The following is an 18,042-nucleotide window of genomic DNA, read 5'->3' as shown; positions in this document are numbered from 1 at the left end:
CACTTGCCTTTCAACCATTACCTTCACCTATTCAGTAGGCTCCTCTTAGCCATAAAAGGCAACACATTGTCTCTTGTCATCCATTTTCTTGTTACTCACACAGCTAGGAAAAGATGTCTTTACAGGATGGGACGTTAGAAAGAAGGCGATAATGATTTTTCTTTATATCTTTTAATAGATACATAATACTTCCTACAAACTGTTTCATTCTTAATTCAGAAAAGTGGCCAGAATCTTACGATAGCATATATCATTATACATTTGAAAGTGACGGAGGTACTTATGTACAAAACAAGAACTTAGCAAACTATTTTCCCCCCCACACCCTTCAGTGACACTAATTTGAATTTTTAGATGTTAACTATACTTTCAGTAGACATAATTTTCATTTGATAGAGCTGCTTTACATTCTATTCATTACATATCGGTTTCAACTATATTCTTACCCCTAGCTTTATTGTAGGCTCATCAAACCCACTGATGTTAAAGTTGTAGACATCATCCCTGTCAGACACAGAGATCAATTCTGTAAGTACATAAATAAATATTTCTCATAGTTTGATAAGGGTAATTATAAATTTTGTTTGAAAATGTTTTAACTACTTACACAATATGACCAGAAGTTGTATCAAGGAAAGTAGTAGTTTTTAAGCTTCTATTCTGAACTTTTTCCTAGACATAAATTGGAATTTACTCATGTCAAATTGGGACTACGCATTTGTAAAAACTGTCATTTCACAAAACAAGTTTTTCAGCATGAACTTACAGAAAAACCTAGAACTTCTCAGACTTGCACTTGATTAGCAATAATGCAAATGTAAAAAAGCGTTAGTAGAACCTAAATCTGTTAGAAGTTATCCTTTAATGACACTAACTAAACCTCACATCAATTGTTTCCCCCCACCCCCAAATATTAGGAGTAGTTTCTGTATCCTAGCTAGATCTCATTTAAGGATTCTGTAGTCTCATTTAGACCAGCTTGATTACTATAGCATTTTAATTGTAAATGTTTAGTATTGTTATGCTCAAAATTAAAGAGTCTATATTACAAGGAAACAGACTCAAATACAGAATATGTAAACAGAAATTAATTGGGGTTTCTCTGGCTAACAGTTGCTCATAAAAATAATATTCCAGAAAACAAAAGAACATATATATAAAGTATGTTTAGATAGTTAACATTCAATGCAGAATTAACATTAACTTCTATAGAGTTGTTTAACATTCACTGATATTTGTAAGCTTTCGATTTACATCTAGTAAATGCCATCATATATGCACACGTTTGTTAAGAAAAAAAGGAACTAAATCGGTAACTCCAATTACCTTATTAACACTGAAACAAGATTTACTTAAACATGGTCTGAAAAAATAAGGATACATTTTGTTAGATCCTAATTAGAATATATATAAAAATACTGTTTATGCAAATATAAGCCTTGTGTAATACAAATTTAAATGTATTCAGGCATTTAAATAGTAAAGCAAGTGGCTAAAAATAGATCAGCTCCCACCTATTTTTGTGCTTTACAAAACCTATGTACTTATAGCAGCTATGTACACGCTGCTATGTACACATCATGCATGTCTTCCAAGTCACTATCCAAAACATTCGGAAGGTGAAGTAGCCTAACAACTACTCCATTTTCTTTTTATCGAGTTAGCATCAAACTGGAAAGGAGGATATGTAACGTACATCTCCACTTATCAGTGCAAGGTAAGACTAGTCTTCCCATTTAAGAATTTGCTAATTTAAACTAACAGCCAACTGTTTCAGGAGAAGAGAACTAGGAACGTTTTAGATCATCAGAAAATTGATAAATTAATCCAATTTTGAATCCTGAATGAAGAAGATAGGATAGAGACACTCAGTATATGCTGTGATCATCAACTATTCCAGCTAAATTCTCTCCAGGGAAAGTTCTGTGAATGAATGAGTGAAAACACCAAATAGAATTTCCAACAGCCTTATTTCAGCTATTACAACTACTTGCCTCTTTTGTACCACAAGGTTTATCAGAAATTAACAAAAATTCACATAAAAGCTGATGTGCAATAACTGTAGATAGAGAAGTAGATTGCAGATGAAGCTCCACACAAAGGAACAACCATGAAAGTATATAGTTTACATCATACCTGTCGAAACCTGAGGAGTCTCTTGTTTTGCTTTTCTCGTTAGTCTTTTCTTTATATCTGTCACTGATTTTACTAATTAGTGATTTTGTTGCATCTGTCATTTCTTTAGACTTTGTTTTCTAGAAAAATAAGTGTTGAATATTCAGCTTTGAACCCATGCAACAAAAGGGTAAAGCTGCAACAGAACTACTGCTTCCCAGTAATCAAAAGCCTTCTAGAGGTTCTAAGTAACATTTGTTTGAAAATTTTCTGTTGCATTGCCCATACAGTGGGCCATAAGACATGAGGTTAGCAGATATTTTGTTTTAAATGTTTTGTTTCTGTGTACTCTGACATTTGGAAGTGAATGAATGAGCACTGCATGTGAAGCACAAGTGAGCTGCATATTTAAGAATTATTAATAAAAAGTCTGATTTTAAAAAAGAAATTCAGAGTAAGATATTCTTAAACAGATCACACTGAAAATGAACTGTTAACCTGACATTGATTTTCAACTAATAAAGAATGAATTAAATAATGTAAAAATAAGTTTGAGAGTAAATCAAAGTAAAATACATTTTGAGAATTTTGGGATACTGGAAATTTGACAGTTACCTTAATTACATGTCAAAGAAATGAAGTTAAGAAACTCTCACCATTTTCGACTGTTTACTATTTGAAGTCTCTTTTCCTGAGAGAACATCAGCTTCTTCTTCTGTATTGCTGTATTTTGTAAAATCAGAATGCAAAGATGTTTCTGACACTCTAGCTGAAAGAAATGTTTTAAATGTTTCAGCAGTAGTTGAAATATTTTTAATTTCTGTACTCAACTGTTTCAGTTCCAAATTATTAATGCTCTTTGACTGTCCACTCAGTATTTTGCAGTTTTCTTCCCTCATGATTTGAATTCCATTTTGCTGCTGTTTTTCTCTATTTGTATTTATTTGTTTATCTGGAGAGGTATTTCCACAAACTGAATAAAAAACATTTTGTTTCACATCTCTTTCGTTAAAAACAGGAACTAATATACAAAGAAAGCAGAGCCATGGGTTAAAAATTCATCTCAAACATTTTTAACACTAACAATTAACAAAATATGAACATAACCTGTATGGGATGTAGGTCCTGATGACAGATTTAACTTTTGCCTGCTACCAGTTGCTATATTATTCTCAGGAACAGAACACGCTCTTTTTTTCCAAGTTCTTTTTTTATCAGAAGAACTTTCCAAAAGACCAGGCAGTCTAATAGAAATGATACCATCCTGTTATCAGTAAATTTTAGAAAGTGTGTTTGAATTACAATAAATGTATATCACAATATAGGAAAATAGAGATGGCTTATAGATATCAGTGCATTTTACATTAGCGCTAAGCCTGCTACCATTGTTCAATTAACCAATGCACTGTTAAATGGCAAACCTTCACAAACAATACACATTAAGTCAGTTTCAAAAAGGCAGCAATACCCAATGGCCACCATTAAACTTGAACCCTGATAATTCTGTGGTGTGTCTACAAGAGTTAGAACTAGATGAAGTCTGCTGCTTCTTATGACACAGTTCACCTACTTATATGTAATCCCATGCCATATTTATTTTACCTTCTGATGTCATCTGAGAGAGTTACTCTCTGTGGTACTACTAAATGTTACTCTTACTCTTAATGAGTATTATTCTCAAAGCAATCAAAGACTAACTAAATGGTGAATCTGTTTAATACAACAGAATAACCTTTTCATGTCACAAACAAGTCATAAATAAGTCATAAAACAGCAGTGACTTGGCATTCTTTTGCAATACTTACGGATGTTTGTTGCTTCTCCCTGTTGGCTGAGAATCAGGAACAATATCTAGTGTATCATCTAAACAAGACATTAATTTGTTATCAATCATTTTTGAAAGAAAAAAAAAAAAGACAAGATTAAAAAAATTAAAGTAAGGACTATCAACATTTGTGAAATTACTTGCCTAAGGCTTGCTTTCTGGTGGCCCCATTTTCTGCCTCATCTCTATTTTTTAAAACTTCTTCATTAGATTTTCCCTACAGGAGAATAACATCCAAAATAAAATACTGTCATAGAACTACAAACAGTAAGACACATCAAACTTACAGTCTCCCTAAAAATACGGAGAATTATTTTTTCTTTTAAATGAAGTATTGGTTCCAATACCTTTTCAGGTAGTTTTGTCTCATCTCTGATTTTTGACTTCCTGACATTCTGTTCTGTTTCAGAAAATTCACTATCTGATACATGTCTTTGCCCATTCTAGAAAGTACAATAAATGGCAATTACAATCCATAAAAAAAAACAGAACAAATTTTCCCACTAACGCTTGAAGTATTCTAAACTACATATTCTATATAATAAAGCCTTTTTCTGAAGCATAGCTATATCTGCTTCAGAGTCCCATTCTTGGGGATTTGACCTGAATCTGATTCAGAAAAACATTCAGAGATATAAATAAAATAAAAATGTTAGTTTGATGTCTTTGTTAACTGGAAAAGAACCAAAAAATACACATACTCAAACTGCAGTTATTCAGTGACACCTATGTAGTTTTATTAGATTTTAATGGATGCCTGATCACAAATGCTCTAAAACTGATGCTACAAATGCTATAACCTGAAGACGTTACCATTTCACAACTGTAGCTGACTGTATTATACGTTCTTTAAGTCTACATCAACATTACGTAACTGAGATTTTATGTATACACTATTGTCACATTATACACAAAGGAAGAACTGTGGTTGCTAGTAGAAGCAAGTTTATGGGTCAGAACTAATGACTGAATGCAAGTTTTGGCTATTTTTGCAAGAATTCAGTCTGACTTTAGAATGATTAAACTTGAAATCCAGAGGGCAATAATACATCGTGTATGTAACACACTATTTTCTAACAGTGATTTACTGATTGTGAAACTCTAGCTCTCCAAAATACAAACTAAGAATATATTAGAATACAGATTAATGTTAATCTGAGTAAGACTTAGCTACAGATGGCATGCATACTCCAGTAGGTTCTTTATAGACATTTTTTGTTCTGGTCTCATTTACATCATTACTGTTAGACCTGTCAGCAGAACTCATCATTTTCAAAGGTAATTTAAACCGTCCTTTACAAGGAGTGGCTGAAAGCAAACAAGAGACATGTTACAATTCTAGTATTTGATCAATATGAAGAGCATTGCCCATGATCTCATTTATTGCATATACTTTTTTTAAAGCTGAGTAGCATTGATATCAACTCATTATCCATCTTTAATAATTTTATTGATTTCAATTATGTTATTAAAGAGATTAATGAGCCAATGGTGGCTATCTGGAGGCAAGCAATGTTTTTACAGCCAGGCTCTGGTAGAAAACGCTTAGTCATCTGTTTAATATTTTACTGTAATACATTTTGGCTGGGTCAGATAGTGTGGTAAACTCCAAATAAAAAAGCTACAGAATTTCTGTATTGTTCCATCCTAATTAAAATGCTTTCATTTCTATCCTCTGTTCTTTTAATTTGTATGACACATGGATACACTTGACAAAGGATATTGCTGCATTTGAGACCATTAAAGACAGAAAATTAGATTTGTTAAGTCACGCTGTTTGGCCACCAGCTTTATCTCCAGCCTTTGTTGGCCTTTGTCTTAAAAGTCTCTCCCTTTTCTTTAGAAAGTATCCATTACAGTAGAACTTTTAGTAGGAAAGTGATGACTTCTGTTTGTGATAAAGGAAAGTATCTTTCTTATCCTTTTCTCTGTAAAAAGCACTTCTGAAGTAAGCATTGGAAGCACTGGGTCTGTGACAGACCTTCTGATCCATTATTTCCTACTTTTCCTCACAAGCTGACTTCTCAGCTTGCTCCAGCAAAAACAGCAGACTGACAGCTGCAGTAAAACCAATAGGTGGCTTTCAGCTGTTTAGAATGCTATTCTGTCTATGGAACAGTAGCAAGTGGCCTCCTTTAAAAATTTCAAGTTTAAAGCACCTGCTAAGGAGATTTTATGAAGTCTATTATTCATTTTCAGTTCTGCAGTGGATTACAGTTCATCCTTGTACGTTATCTCAACCAGCCATCTCAAAGACTATTTGTAGTTTAGTTTTACCCTTAAAGTACTTGTAAACTTACATGTACTAACGAATAGCAGTGGGCTCCGTATGGGAAATCTTGTAGTTCCAGGAATAAGCACTGATGCTTCAGACACTTTCCTTTTACAAGATGTGGTTATCTTGAGACACAAAAAAACACTTGACCAAAATATACAGACTTAAGGATGACAACACAAGTTTTTAGAAAATCTATTTCCAAGAGTCTTTGAACACTTTGCTATTGAAATGACAATTGTTCTTGCTACACTCGTCAATGAAACGGATTTTTTTTTACACAGTTCTCTTTCCATAAAAAAGTTCACCATAACACTTTAAACTAAAGGTTTTTAACTGAGAGCAGCAATTGTTGTTCCTAAATTAATTCAACGGTACAAGGCCAAATCCTGTCCCTTGTTAACAATCAAAGAAACCAAGATGACTTCCAGGAGTTTTCACAAACCTATCACATAAGCCAGCAGAACCTCAGGAACAGGTCTACTGAAGAAAACTTCTGACAAGACATGCACTGCATGACTATTGCATTACGAAGAAATGGCAACATGGCTTCATCTTTTTCTCCTAACATATCTGTAGTATTATGTTTCTACTGGAACTAACATTTATAACTTCACAATTTTATAGAACTATGTAGCAAAAGAAATACCAGGCTTCACAATCCCACCCCTCCCAGTTTAAACCAGAGAATCAGCTATGCACAGGGACAGGCCCATCAAATTGTGGTTTGGTTAATCACGACACAGGATTAATCTTAACAACATCAGAGCTTTTTTGTAAACATCTGTGAACACCCAGTGCATAGGACTTGTCGCTAACTAGAGCGAGTACTATTGCTGATCATTAATTAGTCTTCAGAAGCTATACTTGACTTTTGCATAAGATATCTAAGCATACCTTCAAAACATTCTTCTCCAAGGAGAATTCTACAAGGATAATGGTCTATTAAATAATGCCAAAAATTGCTCTTTTCTTTGTTATGCATTTTGAAACTATAACAGTAATGATGACAAACTTTTTTGAAAAAGGATTTACACTTCTTAGTGAAAAGTCATAGGGAAATCAAAATCTGTATTATACTCCAATTTTAAAATAATAGTTTTTTATATTCTAAAGTATATAAACATTTAAGTTTACTTATTTATGTATTCTTTTCTGTTCTGATTCTCCAGCTTACCTTGGAGGAACTACCTTTGTGTTTATCTTGGTTGTTGTTTGCGCAAAGAGTCCTTTGTGTCCCTGGAAGTTGCTGTGTTTTGTACTTACTGAGTTTCTCCTCTTCAGATTTTTCTTCCAAATGTGCTGAAAACTGACTTTCTGGTACCAGAACCTAACACACACACATTATCAAAATTCTATATAAACACACACATAAATATAAATCCAAAATAATATAACGTTTTATATTTATACATATAAACACACAATCAAAAAAAATATTTACCTTGAGTAACACCTTCCTCACTGTAGATTTTAATAAACTTTGGAGCTTATATGCATTTGAAAAGTATCCGATCTGTTACTTTACCTAAGAACGGTTTACCGAATCACAGTTCCACATATTAATGATTCCTTCCGAAAAGGATACAAATCAGATACAATTCACACTTACTAGAAATCATTTAATTGGTTTTAGAGCCATCTTTGCTCATTGGTGTTTCAAAAGTTACTGTTTTATGGTGAATGATCATAATTAGCTAAGAATTAAGAGTAAACAACAAAAAGAAAACAGCCTTTACTTTCAGTATACTGAAGTAAAATACCTGGGATCCACTTTCATCAAAGACAACATGCACAGTTGTTTTGGCAACTGACGAAGACTGCTTCTTACTAAATCCCTACAAAGTGAGTAACCATTATGTAAAATAAACATTTTGCTCACTTCTTTAAAACAAGAAACACAAAGAAAATAGTTAAGTCTGAAGTAGTGTTTGAAATCAGATTAGAGGGGAAAACAGATTCTTGCAAGTTCACAGCAGCTCCATTGCTCACATGTTTCTCAGTCAGGAAGAGTTCAGGGCAAAGTAGTTTGCAACAAGGAGCAAGCTATGGCTGGCTAAAAGTTTTTAATTAAGTGAATCAATTCATAGGAGGGTACGTGAATGGTAATGAGTCATTTATGATAGACTTCTGTATGTTTAAGCGTCTACTTCCTGTGTTTCTGCAAAGTCATATATGCAAAATGCTAATTTGCATATGCAAAACTTGACAGCGAACCCTTTACAGCCTCTTCATTTTTGTTGCAATTATTTTTAAATTTATTAGGTAACTTTACTGAAGCTTAACAGATCATGGGAGAAATGCTGCTCTGTAGTGGCAATGTTAATCAGAAACTATCTGTATAAATAGATAACGATAAAATAATCACACTTGTAACAACATTTATATGGCAATGAAACATCATTTCAAATTGAATAAAAACTGTTAGGAAGAGTGTTTAAATCTTACCTTACATTTACTTAATCCATAAACCTTTCCGGTTACATCTTTGATTTCCAAGATAGAATCAAAATATAAAAAAATTTTCTCTCCTTCTTGATTACCCACACTCATCGGGCTTTTTAGATCTATCGTTAATAATTTTTTTGAATCTTTCTCTGGACAAAAAACAAAATTGCAGAAAGTATTTTCATTAGAATTTTTATCTCCATTCATGTAATATTTGTAAACACATGATACTTATTTGTATGCTTCAGTGAAGCTATTAAGATGTTTTATTTAATTCTGTCTAACCTATAATAGACATTATTAGTGAAATAATTCAAGATTCAAACCAGTAAAAAAAAATTATTCTATATATTTACCTGTAAGATTTTTTCTGAAGTTTACTTATTACAGCTGCAGGCAAATTATAGGTATTTACAAAACCATTCTAAGACATTTGAAAGGAAAAATACTAAACATTGTTTTATGCTTTATTTTGCATTAAAATAACTGTAAGACATCAGTTAAAATTATTTTAATTAAATCACACCTGCGTGCCTAAAATGCTAATAAGACTGCAGTGTAATTATATAAAAACAGTACCTGTAGTGTTTTCAATGAGAATTTTGCTTTGCTGAGAATTTGAGTCAGTACTTTATTATTAATCAGTTTGAAAATCCAAGTTAGTGTATAACAAAAGATCACATTCATGACTGACAATACCTTCGAGGTTGTACTGGACTACCTCTTCCTCTGGTATAATGACTGTTTCCCATTGATGATCCTTATATAAAAAAGTACATAATTTTGAAAAGAAAAACATATATTACAATTAAATGGAATACATAGACCAGAAAGCTATTCAGTCAAGATATATTTTCAGCTGTCTGCAGCCTCTGTTAGAAGAAGTGACAATGAACATCAGCTTCATTTATAACAGACAGCAATCTTTCAGAAGATCTTTGGTAGAAATACTCATTTAAATGGTTGAGTTAAAACCTAAACTGCCATTTGATTCTATGATTGTAATTTTTAAATGGCATCTTGTTCACATGTACTATGTTATATTAAATTGTTCACAAACAGTATTGGTCATTACTATGTTTTTTTTTTTTTTTTATCTCAGTGCATTAAAAAAGATATAACAATGACATCAATTTTTACTGGCCACATTTGCCTATTTCTGCACCAAATCATATATATCTTTATATATATATATGTTTATATATATATGTTTTTTGTTTCTCTCCAGATACATATATAATTTCAACATGTTGATGTAGGGAAACACATTTTATATACTTGAAACCATGTGCATCTACTGCCTTAGAGGAATCAAGTGCGACAGACAAAACTTTGCTTACTGCATTATCTGCTGCCACATAGAAAGATATACTTCTACTACCAATGTTGAAATCAATCCAAAATTCTTCAAGATTTTCATCTAATGGTATCTGTAGCTGAACAGAAAAATTAAGATAAAAGAATGAGAGCTAAGAATAACAATTTATACCAGCTAACAGGCTTTGTGTTACAGGTTGACAAACTACAAATACATGGACTTTCATATGTATGCCTGAAAAATCTTATTTAATCCTTACTTCTCTGAACGACAAGGCAAAGAAATACTTCATCTGCACAAATAAAAATCTATGGATATATGATTAAGTCTGCATTTTACCTCATATTTATCAAGAGCTGCTGATAAGCACGGATACGTAAAAACCCTGTAAGAAAAGCGTATTTTGTCAAAGAATAAAATGATGTAAATTTTGCATATCTGAACAAAGCAAATGGATTGCTTTCAGTGCAAAACTTATGTATTTTAGAAATTAAGAGATCACAGTAAGCAAAAGAAGTCACTTAGCTGAATGTTCTTTAGCGAACAGTTTATTTGAGCTGACATTGTTTGTCTTTTTTTCCCAAAGTGTAGGAATTACATAAAATTAACATCTAGATAGAGGAGATAATTCCTGTGGCAATATGCCAAAAGACAGTATTTCTTTACTAATTAACGCTTTGAAAACAGAACAAAACACAAAAACACCTGTCTACAGTTCCTTGACTTAATACCACTGCTATATTAGTCTTATTTACTTGTATTGTTTTAATTCAGTGTTCACCAAAACCACTTTTTTTTGACATAAAGGGTACTCTCAATGAACAGCCATTGAGTCCAGAAAAGAAAACATATTAGTGTAAAAAAAAAAAAAAAAAAATCAGTTTTACCTTCTTTTGTCTCCAAGCATGCCATTCACCTGGTTAAGAAATTTTCTGCAGTCCTATTAAAACAGAGACATTTCTTGAATAAGTGTAAAAACAAAAGTCTACCTCCATGGAAACATTTTTCATATGACTTACTGTTTCAAACTCCGAATCTTTAATTCCTTTAAATGCATTGGACACAAACTCCATGGAAAACCATTGGCAAGCCAGTTCCCTTCTTTGTTTCTCAGGTATCATTCTGCATAAAGCTTCTGTAATGGCTACTTGCAGATCATAGTCTACAACACAATACATTTTGCAGGAGTAGTAATTTTAAGGATACTACTGATTTCCCCCCAAAAATATTACATAAGAAACTGGTACTGGCAGTGCTGAACTTTTCATATTACACATCACATTAAATCCAGGCATGTAATCCATAAAGGATAAAGAATTACGGGAATAAGGATGACTGAACAACGTAATCTTTCAAAATAAAATTTCAGTCAATCTCTCAAGGAACGTCAAAGCAACACTAAGCACATAAAGAAGAGATAAGACATCTTCAACTTTCACTTGAATGGGGGGAAACCGAAGTGATCCCTGATAGAAGTTATAGTAATACTGAACATGGCTAGCAATTTACTATGCTTAAAGATTGATTTCCTTCTGATCTTTGCTGTTTTAAAACTTATTTGCTAGAAGAGAGGACCAAAAGCTTCAACAAGTTAGCTATATTCTGCATACATCTGATACATTCCAGTTTGCAGGCTGTTTTCATGCAATATTTTATTCTTCAGAGGACTGTAACTGCAACATTCTGCAGTTTCTAAAGGTATTCTTCTCAATTTTGAAGGGGTCTACATGTAATTTTTAAGCTCAGTAGTAGGTTTATTAACCATGCTCACCTCCAGCATCCAAAATTCTCCTACCCATGTCACTCCTGCAAAAGTAAGCAGTTTTGTCAAACTATGACAGCAAAAAAAAAAAAAAAAAAAAAAAGCATAAAAAAAAAGTTTACTTAATTACAAACTGTTGGTATGTGAGCTGAAACCCTGATTCAGCTGAATTATCAGACTTCAGAGGGGATGTCTTTGATCTGCAAAGGACATACAACTGAAAACAAGACTGGAGAAGTGAAGCAACTGATGTGTATGTTTTTGGTTTTTAAATGCTGTAAAAAGTTTCCAAACACACAAAGACATTCCTTCCAGTGAATGATTCACTGTGCTCTATACACATCCTTATAATTAAGAGAGTAATTGTTTAAAGACAACTGGGATGAAATAAAACCTAACTCAGATTGAAAATGAGGCAATTTAGGGTTGTAAGGGGAAAAAAAACACTATGAGAATACCTGCGCACTGCCCTTGGCTACATAACAGCAAATGCAAAAATGAGTTAAACAGGGACTAATCTGTATGTATTATAGTCACGGTTAAAAAAATAAAATAAACCAAAGATTATTTACATGACAGGCAGCATTTCCTTTGTAGAAAATATGTTTTTCCTGGCATCTCGAGGCATGTTGTCAAGCATTAAATTAAGTTTTCTTACTACCTAAGAAGAGTGGAAAAAAACGAGTAGGATTAAATATTAAGTAAATTGCTTAAGTTTAAATTATTCTCTACCTGCATTTAGGGCCTACATAAAGCATTTCATATGACTGAAGAAAATAACATGATTAAGTAATTGCAAAATTAAAAAAAAAAAAAGTCCTGTTTGACCTTAAATGGTATCTATCTTAATATAACTACCTGAACTTCCGTAACTTACATTACCTTTAATGTGAGTATTGGTTGTTAAAGGGTTATGTTTCTTATGTTTCTTATTTGTAAGGGTTAAACATAGCAACAAACTTTCAGAGCTAAATTCTGTCTGCAGCTGATTGCTGGCTGTGGCATACCTCAAATTTGCTTTAAAAAGCCTGTGCTTTTGAGATATAGCCTTTAAAGAAGACAATTATAAAACAACAACAACAAAAAAGCAACAAAAAACTTTTCCTTTCTTCAAAGAGGAAGAAAAACCTGAAAAAAATGATGTTAAAATGATGTTAAGTAAAATAAATACAAGGAATTCTTGAGTACTCTAGAAGGCATACAAGCGTCCCACAAGCATCTAAAGTATTTATTACATTCTCAAATATATTTATAGCAACTATATTAATGTCTTATTTTCTATGCATTTGTATAGCTTTTGCAACAGCATCTTTCTACCACCATTTTGTAATTGATTGTCCAAAGCAACAATAAGGGTCGGCAGCTGAAAGTTGTTAAAAACATAAATGACAACGAGCATCTCAGAAAGATATTAAATCATCCTTCTTATACTACAACACTATTTTTTTAATAGGATTTGCAAAATTAAATTACTATCTTTTCAAAGCCAGTTTAAACACTAAACAGAAAACTGCTGCTTAAAAAAAGGAAATGTTTACCTCCTGCTGGACATAAATACTAATTCTTACATCCGCAATGAGGGTACATGTTCTCAAAACAAAATTTTCTAACATTTGCATTTTACCTAAGGAGGAGAGAAAAAATAGATTTAAGGTTATCAGTTTGTTTAGGGTGCCCCCTCACCCAGCATTTGGAAAAATATTCTTATATGCAGGTGTAAGCATAGCACGTCTTTCTTTCCATATAGGATTATTGATATATAAAAACAAGTGCCTTAAACTTCACAGTGAAGATGCAAGACGGAATAGTACTTCAATTTATCGTAGGTATGTCTTTCTATGTTTACATGCCTTTCTATCGCATTCTCACTGCACGAGTCCCCTGTGCATGGAGCTCATCATCACACTGTAACTCAGTTCTGAGAGAGAATTCTGACCCTGGGATTATGTCTTCCCAAGGACAAGGAAGGAATCATCACTTTGACAGTGACCGTCAAATGGTCTTTCTGTCACTAGTGTTACCTCACTGAAAAGTAAGAGTGATATTTGTGAAGACAATATCCAAAAAGACATACTACTGTGCCATGGAGTACTGTGGCTGTTAGAAACATGGTTCTTTCTAATAAAGCCTCCATTTAGTTGCCATCACTAAATAGATGTTTTCATCCTTTTATTACAGATACTAACAAGTTACAAAGAAAACCTGTCAGTACAGAAACCTTAAATTAAACAATCAAAGTTACACAGTTACACTTGACATTCAAGCTTTTTTTTTTTTTTTTAAACAAAAAAAACATACATGAAAGAGAAACGAGGTTCTTTATGCACAGAATAGCACTCTTGAGGATAAGCCCTTTTATTTTAGTTTACTAACCGCAGCATGTAGAAAAGTGTAATACTTACATTAATCATGAAGCCTTATTATACATGCCCAACTGAGAACTACCTTGCCTTTAGATGGCTCCATAGGTAATGAGTTATTTTAACACTAATAATTTTAAAAGTATTCCGAAAGAGACATTTTAACTCCCATATCTAGAGTATATTTGTTTAAGCTCACCTTCAGGTCTGCTATCATACACAGCCTACAATAAACAAGAAAAAAGCACTATAAATATTACAGCATAAAATTTAGGTCATTGTACCTAAAGCAAGTAATCAAAAAACATTTCAGATTTTAAAATTATCGCATCCCTAATGAGGAATACAGGAGACCTTTTCTATTATCAACTTGAGTTTCCCAAAAAGATATTTGTTAAATTTATGGGGATTATTTCCCCAATAATTTTTATGCAGACATTTTTACAAAAAACTCATCGATCTTACAAAGCTTGTGTCTCTGCATTACAGATTAGTATACTGCTAATTTTGCAATAAAAAATTAAACCAAGGTGTCAATTTTTTGTTCACTAAAAACTTTTTTTTTTCTTTATAGTAATGAGTAAGAATACAGGCAAAGTATTTATCCACTTGTAATCTATTTTGGAAGTAATTGTAACATTAACTTAGAAGGATGGTAAGTGGAAAAATGTTTCAAAGTCTTTTTGTCATGAAACTACTAATATTAATTTTCACAAATACACACAATGGATTTTATTTGTCAACATATTTTTACCAGCAATATGTTGAAGAAATCTTCAGCCAGAGTTGTAAGGGTTTTATTATTTTCATTTCCTCTAAGGATCAAAATTCCTTTTACCTTTTCAAACCAATTAACCATGTAAAGAGAAAATAAAAGCAAAGGTATTTTAATTGCATGAAATACAAGTTTGTATTATACTTACACAAAATTAAACGAACTATACAAAGTTTAAAATAACAACAACAACAGTTACCATCCTGAGCACACTTTAGAGTGACTGAAATTTCACACTCAGGTTGTTTCAGTCCTGAAATCCGTTAGTAAGTCATTTCTGTGGCTTTCTAACACAAAAACTGGAGATCTACTTTTGCAACTGCTGTCACAAGACAAAACAGCCAACAATGGATGGTGGCTGACTGAAAAAGTGTTTGCAGGTGTGAGTAGAAGCAGGAAGTTACTGCCACTTTTCTGGAAAAAGCAGTTCAGTAGGCAATTGAATAAGAGTCACTTTCTGACATTGCCATTAACTTTCTTCAGTGAACTCTCTGATTAAAGCATTAAGGAAGTGGGGGTTTTCTTTTTTTCAGTATATTTAATATACTGAGTTACAAATGCCTAAGTTATTTAACGTACACATTTAAATAACAGAAAATAATTAGAATAGGACTATAATTTGTTGAAAGAACAGGGACAATATTATTGTTGTATTCACCAAAAAAATACTAAATTGCATGAGAAAATTACAATTCCTGACTCAAAAACATTATCGCAAGTAATTATGTATTGCATAATTTGCCAAACTTCCACTTTAATAGAGCAGTATCACTTTACAAGGACCTGGTTGTCTAAAAACATTTTTATATTAGTAATGTTTGTTGTGAAATTGTAAGAAATTCTCAATTCAGAAGGTAATCAAAGCCTAAATTGAATACTAAGCTGTTCAATACTGAAGCATTACTTATGTATTTTGTATTGTACATTGTATTAAAATATTACTTAATATTTTTTCAGAAGTTCCTGTATGGTTTATGGTTATACTTATCTTTCTAATAAGACCATATTTTATCATTGCTGGGAGCCCATCTTCGCCGGCTATGCTGATTTTTTCCCCACATTTCCAAAGAGAATTTAGTAAAGTTGAAATAGTTTTGAATTCTTGTTTGTCAAGCTCCTGAAATTGAAATTATTATGATGATTTTAGCTTTAGTTACTAGTTTAGTAACTAGACGTTACATTTAGTTAATCATTGCGTTCTCAAAAGCCACCCTAATCACAATTCAAATAGAGATTTTGTTCTTAGACTTTATTTCAGTTTTTCAAATCATCTACTGGTATAAAACAAGTCAAATGCAATATTTTTCAGGCTATTACAATGGCAGCATATATCATTCTCATGTACCACTGACACTACCTGACACAGAAGCTTGTCTAGTTTGTTGACAAACTGTTTGCTGCATTTGTGAGAAACATTTTCACACTCTTCTGTTTCCAGATATTGTTCTAGCAATTCAAAATCTTTTCTTCTTGTAGCTTCATCGATTAACTTTTCAAACTGTCAAGAGTAAAAGAAAATAGAGCACTATTAATGTATGCTCAGGACTGATCTTGATTTAATAAGGTTTAATATATGTTTTTCATGTAGTCTGCTAGATTCTCAGCAAACACACTGAATCACAAAATCATTAAGTGTAAAAATTGAAGTACAAAACACCATATCTAACATACTAATCGTGCAAATAGTTACTTTTGCAACTTTTCCTTAACTGTGTGGTTTTTTTTTCTTTCCTCATATTACAAACAAGTGCTTACATAAGTGCTTATTGTGTTTATGTCCTTTTCTTAGTACATTCAGAAAGTTGCATTTCCTAGTTACCCATTAGTGACTTCAAACGGTATTAGTATATTGACTACATGTTTCCTCAACTATTTTGCCTCTCTACTCTTTCTAATGCAATTATAAGCAGATTTCAACATTTCGATCTTAATTATCATCCCGACTGGTTAAGCCATTCATATCCAATGCATATGAATTATTTTCATCAGTAAAAACTTCCAGTTACTCTTGCTTTCCAACCAGCTTCTTAGCACTAACGTATGTCAACAGAAAATTTCTTCCTAACACACTCTGCCATACTGCAAATTTTACTTTTAGTTAAATACCAAAAGAGGTGCTTAAAGTTAGTAATTAAAACAATGAATAGTCATATTTTGATCTATAGGCACATACCTGAGTCTCATTCCTGGCTGCCATTTTGGCAGTTCATCTACTCAGCTGCATAAGAAGGGAACAATCGTCACTTAACACCATTCACTGACACAGACTTCCAGTAAGTTTTGCAAACGTGGTTTCAGTAATTAACGAGTCAGGAATATATTAAATATGAAATTAACTTGGGAGCTAAGGTAAGCATTCCTTTCATGGGTAAACAATTGCTTAAAATTGAAAAAGAGGAGAACCAACGATCCGCTCTAGCAAGGAGGGCAAGGCAGAGGTTCTGCAGCACTGTTCCTGACCTTGGAAAGTGCAGCAGGATGGCAGATTGTACCATCACCACTAGGTCATTCAGATAGGAAAGCCAACGGCAGAACTCCTGAAGGGCCTTGTCACAAACGGGTAGATGAAATTATTTAAGAAAAATGTGGTAATGCATATGTGGAGAAAGCCTTCTTAATGATATCAAGTCATGTACTCTGAGATGCCTATTGCTACCCAAACAAAACAAAAATATCTTGAATTAAGTTTTCTAAGTGTTATTGTAAAAATTTAAAGCGCACAAAAAGTACTTCTTTTAGATAGAGTTAATATATAAAACAATATTTTGATGCTTTGTATGTTGATGTGTATCTAGTGATCTACCATGTGCAGTTTTGGTCTCCCCATCCCATAAGTTATACAGAACTAGACAAAGGGAAATACCAATTAAAACCAGGGGACGACTTCTGTATAAGAAGTAACTGAAAGTACACGTCATTTTCACTCTCCTAAGTAATGCAGAAACAATATATACAGGGTGATTTTTTTCCACACTTGTTTCCAGTACACGAATGCACCTTCCTACAGGGCAGCCTTTGCTATCACCTCACAGTTCTCTTGTCTCTTGTTTAGTCAGAGAAGCCAAAGCATCGAACACAATTCCCCTCACAGGTGCCTCCTCCTCGACGGGGGCGCGGCACCTCGGCCCTCGGAACACCCGGAGTCACCGGCATTTCCCCCCCAG

General features: G+C 32.8%; 1 protein-coding gene across 1 annotated transcript in view; it reads right to left on the bottom strand.

The window, feature by feature from the left end:
- The window catches only part of SYCP2 (synaptonemal complex protein 2), a 31,863-nt gene extending 13,821 nt beyond the window's left edge, over positions 1 to 18,042 (bottom strand). The window contains exons 1-29 of the mRNA XM_084538592.1: positions 17,052 to 18,042; positions 16,236 to 16,376; positions 15,863 to 15,995; positions 14,858 to 14,958; positions 14,303 to 14,327; positions 13,282 to 13,367; positions 12,316 to 12,404; positions 11,753 to 11,787; positions 11,001 to 11,143; positions 10,869 to 10,921; positions 10,321 to 10,366; positions 10,004 to 10,099; positions 9,363 to 9,423; positions 8,664 to 8,812; positions 7,979 to 8,053; positions 7,393 to 7,545; positions 6,241 to 6,340; positions 5,130 to 5,248; positions 4,288 to 4,383; positions 4,085 to 4,157; positions 3,921 to 3,978; positions 3,223 to 3,359; positions 2,987 to 3,136; positions 2,772 to 2,884; positions 1,985 to 2,255; positions 1,697 to 1,703; positions 1,327 to 1,363; positions 608 to 672; positions 447 to 504 (exon numbers count right to left, since the gene is read on the bottom strand). Of these exons, the coding sequence (XP_084394718.1) occupies positions 447 to 504; positions 608 to 672; positions 1,327 to 1,363; positions 1,697 to 1,703; positions 1,985 to 2,255; positions 2,772 to 2,884; positions 2,987 to 3,136; positions 3,223 to 3,359; positions 3,921 to 3,978; positions 4,085 to 4,157; positions 4,288 to 4,383; positions 5,130 to 5,248; positions 6,241 to 6,340; positions 7,393 to 7,545; positions 7,979 to 8,053; positions 8,664 to 8,812; positions 9,363 to 9,423; positions 10,004 to 10,099; positions 10,321 to 10,366; positions 10,869 to 10,921; positions 11,001 to 11,143; positions 11,753 to 11,787; positions 12,316 to 12,404; positions 13,282 to 13,367; positions 14,303 to 14,327; positions 14,858 to 14,958; positions 15,863 to 15,995; positions 16,236 to 16,376; positions 17,052 to 17,075 (2,694 nt within the window). The 5' untranslated portion in view covers positions 17,076 to 18,042. The remainder of the gene's footprint in view (positions 1 to 446; positions 505 to 607; positions 673 to 1,326; positions 1,364 to 1,696; positions 1,704 to 1,984; positions 2,256 to 2,771; positions 2,885 to 2,986; positions 3,137 to 3,222; positions 3,360 to 3,920; positions 3,979 to 4,084; positions 4,158 to 4,287; positions 4,384 to 5,129; positions 5,249 to 6,240; positions 6,341 to 7,392; positions 7,546 to 7,978; positions 8,054 to 8,663; positions 8,813 to 9,362; positions 9,424 to 10,003; positions 10,100 to 10,320; positions 10,367 to 10,868; positions 10,922 to 11,000; positions 11,144 to 11,752; positions 11,788 to 12,315; positions 12,405 to 13,281; positions 13,368 to 14,302; positions 14,328 to 14,857; positions 14,959 to 15,862; positions 15,996 to 16,235; positions 16,377 to 17,051) is intronic.

Source organism: Aythya ferina (assembly GCF_964211825.1).
Source record: "Aythya ferina genome assembly, chromosome: 16".
Taxonomy (NCBI): Eukaryota; Metazoa; Chordata; class Aves; order Anseriformes; family Anatidae; genus Aythya; species Aythya ferina.
Note: the sequence above shows the minus strand (reverse complement) of the source record. Positions and strands in the feature narration are given on the sequence as shown.